Source organism: Megalops cyprinoides, chromosome 4, assembly GCF_013368585.1.
Source record: "Megalops cyprinoides isolate fMegCyp1 chromosome 4, fMegCyp1.pri, whole genome shotgun sequence".
Classification (NCBI taxonomy): domain Eukaryota; kingdom Metazoa; phylum Chordata; class Actinopteri; order Elopiformes; family Megalopidae; genus Megalops; species Megalops cyprinoides.
Window position 1 is genome coordinate 7,299,837 of NC_050586.1, and position 11,729 is coordinate 7,311,565.

Below are 11,729 nucleotides of genomic sequence, written 5' to 3' on the forward strand. Positions count from 1 at the left end.
ATGCATGTTTTCACTGACTAACAACTTTGTTAGGAACTTTTAAAGCTCTTCCAACCAGTCTCAAGCTCCCCTAAACCTCCTCTTTACCTCCTCTGTCCTAATTTCCCCTTTCCCCTCATTCTACCCAATGTTTGGGTTAAATTCCTCTCCCTGATTGGAGCAGCAAGGGCTAGAAGTAAGTAGATACAGCTTCCTATTGGCATATCTGCATGCCTGTCTCTCATCAATAAGACAAAAGCCTCTGGTTTGCACGTTAATGATAACTGACACTACCCATTCAGGGGGCAAGGGCATTCTGCTGGCTCAGTGACCTGTCCATGGGGGGCCAGATCAGTCTTTTATGAATAAACTCCATTTTCAAGTCCACTGTCTCCAGCAGATTCATTCTTCAAAGGCAAAGGTCTGACGGGCTGGACACAAGAGGGTAATCACATATCCTGTGCAAACCTGAGGTGATCATTCAGTCTCTCCAGTTGTTACTGAACCTGTGACTTTGTTGTGCGGCTGAGTGTGTGTGTGTGTGTGTGTGTGTGTGCATTTTTGCATGAGACTGCATGTTTGTGCACGTGTGTGTGTGTATGTGCGTGTGTGCGTTTGGACTGAGCTGCTCATTTTCTGCTAATTCGGAAGGTATCAAGCCGAGCATGTTCCGGCATCTTGTCCAGAACGCTTACCCAAAGTGTCACCATCACTGAGTGTTGCATCCCAAGGCATGCGTGCAAAAGAGTATCTCATAACGCACTCCACAATCACGTATGGCAAAGATCCAGTGCCGGGCAGCGCCGAGTAATTTCGTTTTACTGGAATGCTTCTAACGGTACAGCAAGGGAGGTTCCCTGAGGCTGCCAGCCCCGTCACGGACCTCCACCTGCTACTAGGATTGCGTAAAAAATCTGCGGGGTTGTGTTCTCGGGAAAGGGGAGGTGTTTTTCTTACAGCATAAAAATGTTCCTTTCGGCTCACAAGTCTGAAATACGACAAACAACGCAAAGAAGCAGAGGATTCTCGAAATATGGTAACCAGCCCTTGTTAAAAAAAAAAAAAAAAAGACAAAATATCAAATTTTAGCGAATGGGAGGCAGGGTGGTATTTTGCAGATGGGACCCACATGTAGAACAGTATTTTAAAAGCGCCTCAATCGAGCACTTCGGACATCGCTTCGACATTAATCGGTCTACCCTGAAATACACCAGGAACTTTCTTTTTCGTTTTTTTCCCCTCCTCTGGTAATTGAACGGCCTGGAAGAGAAATCAGTGGCAATTACTGGCATGATTAGTTCCCACGACAGAGGTGTTCGGGTGGCTCGGAGATAAATGATTTACACAATCAATGCGCTTTTCCGCGTCTTCTGTGAGGCAGTGTCTGATTAGAGGAAAACCTCCACACTGCAGTGATTGGGCGGTAATTTGTGGAGGAAACGCTCTATATTTACTCCAGGCCCTACAATACCTTTCCGAGGCTGGAATAGGAAGCATATAGATAGTTTTTGGTTGCTGTTGTTTTTTTTTTTCATAAGTAACATGTCAGACAAAAAAAGATGCATCTCTCGCTCAGTTGCCTTCTCAAAAATATTTCAGAAACATTGAGTCCATATGACAGGCATTTCTTTCCCAAGAATGTATTACTGGCAAAAAAAAAACTTTCACAATAACTAGGGCAAATGTCTGTCAGGCTCTCGACTATCGTTAGCTGCAATGATATACAACAAGCAAGAGGAGGAATTTTAACTTAATTTATCAAAAGGCGAGAAGCATGTTTTTGTACTGGCTCGTACGTAAACCCGTTCTGAAGTAGGTTAACAGATGTAGGTCATAGAGCAGGAAGCGGAGAGAAACAAGCGCGCATACTTTCTAAATAGAGCGGGCTGCATGGCACTGGCGATGGGCAAAATGCTCGGGTGACTTCAGCCGAAATGGTCCAGAGTAACGGGCGCCTGAGACCACGGCTGCAATCAGCGTCAACAGTCTGATATGGTTCACTTCAAACATTTGCTGTAAATCTGTCCCCAACAGGATTATAGCATGGAACGCCGTAATTTCTAGAAACCAAATATTGAGTGTTTTGGGGGATAGTTTTCCAGCATATATTTGGAAGAGAGGGGGCGTTATTTTTAAGGAATAAAATGTAGAGTACATACTTTTTCCTCTTATCAGCGCTCATAGACTGTTTCAAGACTCGATATTGGGAGAGGGAGATGAAATATTAATTGTCCTGTGGTGCGGACCGCTGTTATTTGTTTACATCTATGAAATTGTGCTTGACGAGGATACACGCAAGTGAATACGGTTCTGTGAAATCATGCATGAAAGAGACACGATTCATTACAAAACACAGAAGAGTAAGTGTCGACAGCGTTATCAGTCAGACATTCTTGTAACACTAGTGTGGCAACAAACGCCCCCGCGGGCTCTAGGCAACACGCATTCCTCAGACCGGGGGAGCGCGCTTTAATCTTCTGCAACGTTTTTTCAGACTTTCAGCAGCCAAAGGTAAACGGGGGAGGGTAAAAAAAAAGCTAACCGATCACCCTGGCAGCGTGAAATCCAGCGACAACACAGGGCCAAGTTTGCTATTTACCTGCATTCCACGGAAAACCGCCCCTACCACGCCAGCGCTCTCTAACCTGGTCACTTTCTCCGCCAGATAAAGATGCTCTCCGAGCGCAAGAGGGAGCTGGAGCGGCGCGTAGGCGCCATGCTCGAGGAGAACGAGATGCTGCAGACCACAGTGGACGAGCTGCAGGAGAGGACGCTTGTGCTGGAGAGACAGTGTCATGAGAAGGACCTGCAGGTAAGCCTTAAGTGACAGGCCTTTTGACTTCACCAAACTTTGGGCACTTTTAGTGTGTGCTGCCCACTCCTCTGTCTTTCACGGGCTGAAAAACTGCTAAAGGATGAATCCGTGCTTTCTTGTGAGTGATTTTTTTTATGTTTGGCTGCCATCCAGCTATCTGAGAGCAATGCAGAGGGAAAAAATAGCAATTAGCATGTATTGGCTTTCCCTTAAATCCTTCTTAACTAATTTGGAAATGCAGGAAAGCAGTGGCAGGTTCGGACTGACGCTTGGATTGCATTACCACACGGTTCAACAGGACCACTGCGGTTTTTGTTGCTTCTAAACGTTACTGTTGTGTGTGTTGTGCCCCGCCCCGCCGTTATCTGGCGTTTTGGCGTGTCCGCCTCAGCTGCGTCAGAGCCAGCTGGAGCTGCAGGAAGTGCGCGTGTCACACCGGCAGCTGAGCGCCAGGCTGGAGGAGCTGAGCGAGGAGAGGAACCTGCAGGGCCTCGGCCCCCACCCCGCCAGCCTGCTGTGTGAGATCGAGCAGAGCATGGAGCAGGAGGAGCTGGAGCAGGAGAGGGAGCAGGTACCGCACGCTCACACACGCTCACACACACACAACACTCACACACACGTATGCAAACACATGCTCTCTTCTTTAGTATGGAGCTCAAGCAAAATCTCATTTACGTTCCCCATGGGGTGCACATCACTCTACCACAGTGTCTTGGCCAAATAAATTGTGATTGGTTCACTGTGTTATTTAGTCTTCCAGTGCAGTTGCCTAACCCCCCCCCCCCCCCCCCATCCCCAGCTGCGGCTCCAGATGTGGGAGGCGTACTGCCAGGTGCGCTCCCTCTGCTCTCACCTGCGGGGCAATGACATCACGGACTCGGCGCTGTCCACGGACTCCTCCATGGACGAGTCGTCGGAGACGTCGTCCGCGAAGGACGTGCCCACGGGCAGCCTGCACACCAGCCTGCTGGAACTGCGCAGACTCACGCAGAACCTGATGGACGGCAACGAGTCCACGGTAACGAGAAACGCCGGGACTGAGACACAGGGAGACACACAGAGACACACGGAGACACAGAGAGACACAGGGAGACACACTGAGACACAGGGAGACACACTGAGACACAGGGAGATACAGGGAGACACACTCAGATGCACCGAGACACACAGAAACACACAGAGTCCATGGTAACGAGGATTGGCGGGACTGCACCGAGACACACTGAGACACAGTGAGACACACAGAGACACACGGAGACACAGAGAGACACAGGGAGACACAGGGAGACACACTGAGACACAGGGAGACACAGGGAGACACACTAAGACACAGGGAGACACAGGGAGATACAGGGAGACACACTCAGATGCACCGAGACACACAGAAACACACAGAGTCCATGGTAACGAGGATTGGCGGGACTGCACCGAGACACACTGAGACACAGAGAGACACACAGAAACAGCACACAGTGAGACACACTCGGATGCTTTGAGACAGCACATACTGAGACGCACCAAGCGAGCACACACCAAGACGCTGAGATGCACAGAGAGAGCGCACACCGAGAGACAGAGACACACCAAGGCAAAGCACAATGAACACATACAAAAACACACCGAGGCGGGAGACACTGACGCTGCATTCATGGAGATACGCCGAGTCACAAGGACAGCACAAAGAAACAAATCCGAGAGACGCAGACAGCGCAAACCAGCCTACTGGGGGACTCCGATAACACAATATCAGACACAGACAATGCAAATGGGTGCAGCAAGACTCGCAGAGACACACAGAGATTAGAACCTACGGACAGCACAGACAGATACAGAAACCACAACCAGGCGTTACAGACTGATAGGGATGCATCAAGATTATGATCCCTGGACAGCAGAAACTTTCAGACACAAAAAACACAAACAGGCATTAGAGACAAACAGAGATTAGGACCCATGGACAGCAGGCACAGAAAACACAAACAGACATTAAAGACACAGAGACACATTGAGATTATGACCCATGGAAACCACAAGCACAAAAAAACACAAACAGGCGGTAAGAGACACAATCACAGAGCACACAGCTGAAACTGATACCCACCTGAAACACACAGACTTGTAATGACTTTGAGATGATGCCTGTTCAATGCGTCTTGATGGAGGGGAGGACTACAAAACAATGAGCTTGTGTGTGTGTGTGAATGTGCGTGAACACAGGGCTCACGGCGCAGTGACGAGGAGGCTCTAGAGGACCAGGTGCGGAAGCTAGGGGAGGAGCTTCGAGCAGTCAGGGAGCTGTACGACAATGAGCAGGAGAGAACACGGACCAGCCAGGAGGAGACGCTACAGCTGCACAACCAGGTCAGCACTCCACACAGCTCCTCTTTCACCTGGCCACTCAGACACCAAGTGGTGTACACACAAGTACTGACCCCGAATCAGTGTAATCCTAGCAATCAGATGTAATGAAAGTTGAGATCACCGATTCCGGATCAGCGCAGGCAGATGTACCAGGTGCATACAAGATAATTGTCCTCTGAACAGAGGCTGTGTTTCTAACAAGTGTCCCCTGTCTTTCCACCTCCCTGTCACCAGGTGGCGCTGCTGTCGGTAGAGCTGTCCTCTTTGCGGGAAGACAGCGAGCGTCTGCGAGCGATGGCGGAGGTGCGGGAGCCAAGCGAGCAGCTTCAGAGCGCCATCCGAGACAGAGACGACGCCATCGCCAAGTATGAATGCAGACCGCAGACCTCTGCACGGCTGTACTTAACAGTCACATATTGGTATTTTTATTGCCATTTTTAGCAGATGCTCTTATCCAGAGCAATTTACATCAGTTACAGTTTTTTTTACAATGCTATCCATTTATACAGCTGGATATTTACTGAGGCAATTGTGGGTTAAGCTGCCCAAGGGTACAGCAGCAGTGTCCCAGCGGGGAATCGAGCCGGCAACCTTTTGGTTACGAGTCCTGCTCCTTACTGCTATGCCACTCTGCTATACATCATTTCAATCAATCTTACAAGTTCAAAAGAAAACATCAGGACTCCTGCAACACCTGGAATACACCCAGATGTGTTCAAGGGAACATTTTGTTTGTAGTCTTCAGACAGCGCAAACAAGTAACACAGACACATTTTGTTCAGACCTTTAGACCTTCCTCAGTCCCTCTGTGGAATCAGTCTTTGATCTGTCTGGGACACACGCACCCCAAAAAGCTTTAACTGCAGTGCTGTGTGCTCTCTGTTCAATTCACTGTGTTCCAATTAGTACTGCCACACTTCCAAGTGTCAGCGTTAGCGCACAAACTGCAGTTATTATCATGCCGTGAGTCTGAGTAATACAGTACGTTTGGAAAAGACATGCTGTAGGGCCAACCAAGTTATCCATATGCCCTTCGTCATATACATTCTCTCTCCAAGTGGAAAGTTTTGTTTCTTCCCAAAGGCGAAATTTGAGTGTATAGCACTACCCAGTGGCCATAAGAAGTCATTACACTGGCATTTTCAGAAATAAACATATTTACGGGAAAAGACTGTAACCAGACACAGAGGTCATTCGCAGAGATTATTGTGGAGACGCAAACATTACACAGAACATCTGGCATGACTGTCAGGAGCTGAATGAGACGCCGGGCCAAGCCGTGGTACACGGCCATGTTTGTTGTTGGGGGCTTTAGTGTCAGTGTTAAACCCGCAGCGGGGATCAATGCGCCTCGGTTTCGCTACAGCAAGGCAAGAGCGGGGCTCCCGTCGCTCTGAGTGCGCCCACCGCCTCTCTCTCCGTTACACGGTATCGATCGGAGTCAGGCGAGCGGGACGTGATCCCATTTTGGCCCCAGCGGATCAATAGCGGGTGACATTTCGCCTGATCACGCCCTCTCTGCTGGGGAATCACTACGGCGCTTAGGCCTTATTATCTCTCGCCAGAGCAAACCGGCCCCCACCGCACGGCTGGCGCTGCAGGCCTGGGGAAACGGACTGAAAAGGCCACCGCGCAGCGGCTGGCAGCGTGAGGACGCGCTGAGGAAGTACAGCGTGTTTAACACTGCTGCTGTCCGGGTGCCGCGATGTCTCAGTGTAAAACGAGCCGCGCGACAGGCACAGCATTGCAGGTGCAGGATAACTGACGTTTAGCTGCTAATGCGAAAGAGGAGGCTCACTGCGCTGGTGTGAATCCGTCACGTATACTGGGGTGGCAGTGTAGCATAGCGGTAAGGTGCAGGGCTCACAACCGAAACATTGTTGGTTGTTGGTTCGAGCTCCCACTGGGGCACCTGCATACCCTTGGGCAAGGTACTTAACCCACAACTGCCTCAGTAAATATGCAGCTGTACAAATGGATATTATGTAAAACTGTAACCTATGTAAGTCACTCTGAATAACAGTGTCTGCTAACTGACAGTAATGTGATGTAATGCAATTTGGCTCTGATCATGTCATTGTCATTCTCCTTTTCTCCTGTGTGCCCCTTCTCCTCCGCTCCCGCTTCTGTCCTCTCCTGGGTTTTATACTGCTCTCTCTCTTGCCCCTCCCCTTGCCCCTCCCCCTCGTCCGTGGTCCCACCCCCACCCAATCCCTCTCTCTCTGCACTGCAGGAAGAAAGCAGTGGAGATGGAGCTGGCCAAGTGCAAGATCGACATCATGTCTCTCAACAGCCAGCTGCTGGACGCCATTCAGCAGAAGCTCAACCTGTCACAGCAGCTGGAGGCCTGGCAGGTGGGTCAGGGGTCAGGGGTCAGAGGTCATGCTCTAAATTATACCCCCCAAAAAATCAATATATGGATTATTATACCACAGGCGAATGGTTAGTCAGTGGTTACGGAGGAATGTATGTGTGTTAAAAAATAAAACGCAGAGCACCTGAATTTGAAGTACCCAAGAGAATATATGGAAGCCAAAAAATATTACACTGCAGTATGGTGTCTTAAGGGAAGGGGGTCGATTGAAATTCTTGGTAAAATCACAGGGGATAAAATGGGACACTCTTAGGAGAGACTTCCTCTTATACACATGGGGCTGTTGATCAGTATTCTAAGGGAATCTTCTTCTGTGACTCGTCATTCCTCGTTATCAGAAGCCACAGATATTCTGTTATGACCAGATATTCGGCTGCTGCATTCCTTGCGTCCTCTGTCCGCCTGGCTCCGGCTGGTAACACAGGGTTCCTGCACTGTCTGCACTCCTGTGCTGACTATAGATATTTTAGACCACAGGAATGTTCCTAAGGAGCCATCCCATTGCTACATTTGGAGCTATAAGATTAGCAGAGACAGAATTTTTATTGTAATGTGCAGTGAGCTGACTATGTGGACTATATAGAAAGGTGTCTAGAAAACAGAAGCACTATATAGCAGACATATTTAAGGTTTAATTATTAAAGGTATTAAACGTATAATTATTTTAATTATTTTAATAGTGGTAATTATTTTAATATGGAGGGTTTATCGGCACCACTGTTTTTATCACGGGAATGTTTTCCTGAACCTGGTCAAGGTCATAGCCAACACAGGCAATCAGAAGTTTGGGTTTTGGTGAAACATGGTGGATTGGGTTGAGCCGGTGTCAGAGCGTGTGTGTGTGTGTGTGTGTGTGTGTGTGTGAAGGTGTTTTTGAACACATTGCCTAGAGTGAGTGTGTGTATGTTTGGGAAGGTGTCTAGGTGTGTGTGTCCCCAGGTGTGTGTGTGTGTCTAGGTGTGTGTTTTGGAGCGTACGCGTCTCCCCGCCCCCCCCACTCGCCCCGCCCGCCCCTCCCCTGTGTAACCTGCAGCTCTCTCCTCTCTCTCTCTCCTCGGCTGCAGTTTGCCTCCTCAGGGCTCTTTACTGTGTGGCTCTTGTGGTTTCTGATCTAGTGGCCTTTTCTCAGCTTCCGTACCACCCCCCCCCTTGTGGTACCCCCCTCCTGCCTTTGAGGTGAGCCTCTGTGTGCCATCTCTCCCCACCCCCTGCCCCACCCCCCATCGCGACCACTCCCACACTGTCATCATGCCCCGCCCCCGGTCATTCCAAGCCACGCCATGCCAAGGAAGTGCGTCGAGCCCATTCCACCAAATGGCTCGACGATCGTGTCGAAGTCCGGTCTTGTACCGCTCAGATCATCAGCGTTAGTCACGCCCACCTATCTCTGTACCGTCCTCGTCTTGTCTTCTCGTACCTCCTCCGTCCATCTCGCTTGTCTCTCGTCTGTTTGGCTGACTCATCCCTCTCTCCCTACCACACCACTCTCTTTCACTTTTCTCTCTCTCTCCCTCCCTTACTCATCCTTCTGTTCCTCTCGTAATTCTCTCTCCTTCCTTCACTTATCCTTCTCTTTCTCTCATCCCTCTTTTTCTCTCATCCCTGTCTCTCCCTCTCTCATTCCTCTTTCTCTTGTTCTCTCTCTGTCCCTCTCTCACTCATCCCCCTCTCCCTCCCTCACTCATGGTTCTCTTTCTCTTTCCCTCTCCTTCCATCCCTTTCTTTCTCTCATACCTCTCTCCCCCCCTCATTCATCCTTCTCTTAATCCTGTCTCTCTCTCTCTCTCTCTCTATCCCAGGATGACATGCACAGAGTGATTGACCAGCAGCTGATGGACAAGCACCAGGACGAGTGGAGGGTTTCTCCTTACTCCTTCTCCGGGGGGTCAGGGGGTCGAGGCGGCCCCTCCGCCCCGCCCTCCAGAAGGACCCGTCGCCAAGCCGACGGGGACAAGAAGCTCTTCTCCTTCTTCAAAAAGAACTGAGCCTGGAAAGGGAAACGGCTAGAGTTAGAGAGGGGGAGAGAGAGAGAGAGAGGGAGGGCAGGAAGGAGAGAGAGAGAAAGAGCAAGGGAGAGAGAGGAAGAGAGTCTGAAGCAGGTACAGATAGCCAAAGAGTAAAATTTGAGACACACCAGGCCAGAGAGCAGCGCTACGCAGAAACAGGAGCTGGTCACGGGTTCGCTGACATGTCATTGTGCACTTTATCTGTTCATCATTCTACTCTCGGCTGATACTAAAGAGGTAAAGGGGGGAGAGAGGGAGATGTGAGCTAAGCTGCGTTACTCTCCAAGCGGCCTGGGGCTTCCCGCCACGACTGAGTGAATGCGTTCCTTCAAGGTGAACTGAACACAGCAGTGCCTCCCTGTGCTGTGACCCTCCCCCCTCCGCCTGAATGACGCAGACCGAATGGGGTGTGACCTCGTCCCCGGTGACACCGCGCCCATGGGCGGGGCATAGGGGGGTTTGTGACATCACCGCAGAAAACTCAGCCGTCCTCTCAGGTTTATTCCTGCAAACCGAGGCCTTACCGTTGGGAGTTTGGGGCAATTAAGTCTGTAATGGTCGTTATTAACCTGCTCTCTCATTTAATCCACAGAGCGGTTTGTGTTGGCGCAGGTCTCATGGCTGAAACGGATAGCATTAAATCCTAATTCTTTCGTCCAGTCCCTAAATGGATTTGATTTAAAGCTAAACTCGGGAGAGTTTCTTTTTGCAGGGCAGCTAGTTTCCTGGGCTGTGCGAGATTGGGTCACAGGTTTAGTTTGATATTGGAAATGAGGGCGTAGAAGCAACAGAGCAACACTGCGGTTGTGTTGGCAACAGTTGTGGCAACCGTCGGATTGGCAACGGTTATGCCACAACGGTTGTAACAATGATGGTCTTCACAAGAAGGATCATTTGCTAATGTTCCGATTGCCAGCAGTCATCCTAGACACAGGCAGATGAAAGTGGGCTGGTGTGACAAAGGCGAGGATGTAGCATGTGGTGAAACTGCTTTCTTTCTCTCGCTTGGAAAGATTTGGCTAACGTGCCTGTCACAGCAAATGCTCAGCCCGGGGGCACATTTTGGCCCGTTCTGCACGCCGCTCGGCCAGGCCAGGCCGCACTGGCTCTGGCAGGCCTTAAAGAGGGGAGCCCTGACAGATCTGGATATACCGAGAGACGGCTGAGTTTGGCTGCTGCAGGATGCCAGGCCTGCGCTGGCCATTGCATCGGTACCAGGACTGCATTTCCCATGCACCACTGGGACAGGGTTCCGCACGAGACACTCAGGGTGAAAGAGGGGGTCACAGCCCAGCGCCAGGACCGTGGTGATCAAGCATGTATTTAAACTGACCAAACGCCCCCCCCCCCCCCCCCCCCCCCAAAAAAAAAAAAAATGTTTACAATGACAAAGGAAAAGTCCACCGCTGTTACTCCAGCCCAGACAGTGTTTGGCTCCAGCAGGCAAAGGCTTCCTTAAACGCTCTGTAGCTGTTGATTGTCAAACAGTCATTTATAGAAACACAGATATTTATGAGCAAGCGCTACATAAGTGCTGGCACGCTGTCCATGGAAGATAAGTCCACGTTCAATTCAGGTGTTTTCCAAGTAGTCTTGCTCGCGTGCCATCTTTTGTGTTTGTGTTTTATTGTCGGGGGTGACGGAATGTACTTTTCCCTGCGAAAAAAAAAAAACAACAACAATATAAAAATGTCTACTGCCATTCCCCTTCGCTTCTAAAGCTGCAGACAGGGTTGTTCCCCTCCAGCCCAGGAGAGGGAGCACTAGATATCTTGGTTGCGGGCTTCCATTGAGTGTAGAGGTTTCTGCCAAACAAGCACCCGAGCTCTCCTTTCCTGAGTAGTCTGAGGACTGGGGTGGGCCAGAGACTTCAGTCTGTGGACCCAGCCTTGTGTCAGTGCGGGAAACGCGAGCACTGCGCTAGCCGGGAACGCCTGAACAAAGCTATGCAGGTCTCTCCTCCCCATCTCGATGGAGAAAGTTGTTGGCAAGAATGAACCCAAAGAACGATTTTGCTTTTGGAAAAAAAAAATCAATATATTTATACAAATATAACTTTTGAATGAAACAAAAAAAAGTTAATTTCCTAGAATGATATACACACACACTTGTGTCTGTTACTGTATTTTTTGCTTTCAAGTATTAATGTTTACAAAGAGTAGAGTCTCTGTGGACCGGGCTACAGAGGTGTCAG

The 11,729-nt window shown here is 49.8% G+C and overlaps 1 protein-coding gene across 1 annotated transcript in view; it reads left to right on the plus strand.

The window, feature by feature from the left end:
- Positions 1 to 10,878, plus strand: part of bicdl1 (BICD family like cargo adaptor 1) — a 36,186-nt gene extending 25,308 nt beyond the window's left edge. Inside the window, exons 4-11 of the mRNA XM_036527494.1 lie at positions 164 to 175; positions 2,645 to 2,791; positions 3,186 to 3,365; positions 3,594 to 3,812; positions 5,012 to 5,155; positions 5,390 to 5,520; positions 7,389 to 7,509; positions 9,329 to 10,878. Coding sequence (XP_036383387.1) covers positions 164 to 175; positions 2,645 to 2,791; positions 3,186 to 3,365; positions 3,594 to 3,812; positions 5,012 to 5,155; positions 5,390 to 5,520; positions 7,389 to 7,509; positions 9,329 to 9,514 — 1,140 coding nt within the window. The 3' untranslated portion in view covers positions 9,515 to 10,878. The remainder of the gene's footprint in view (positions 1 to 163; positions 176 to 2,644; positions 2,792 to 3,185; positions 3,366 to 3,593; positions 3,813 to 5,011; positions 5,156 to 5,389; positions 5,521 to 7,388; positions 7,510 to 9,328) is intronic.
- The last annotated feature ends 851 nt before the right edge of the window (positions 10,879 to 11,729 follow it).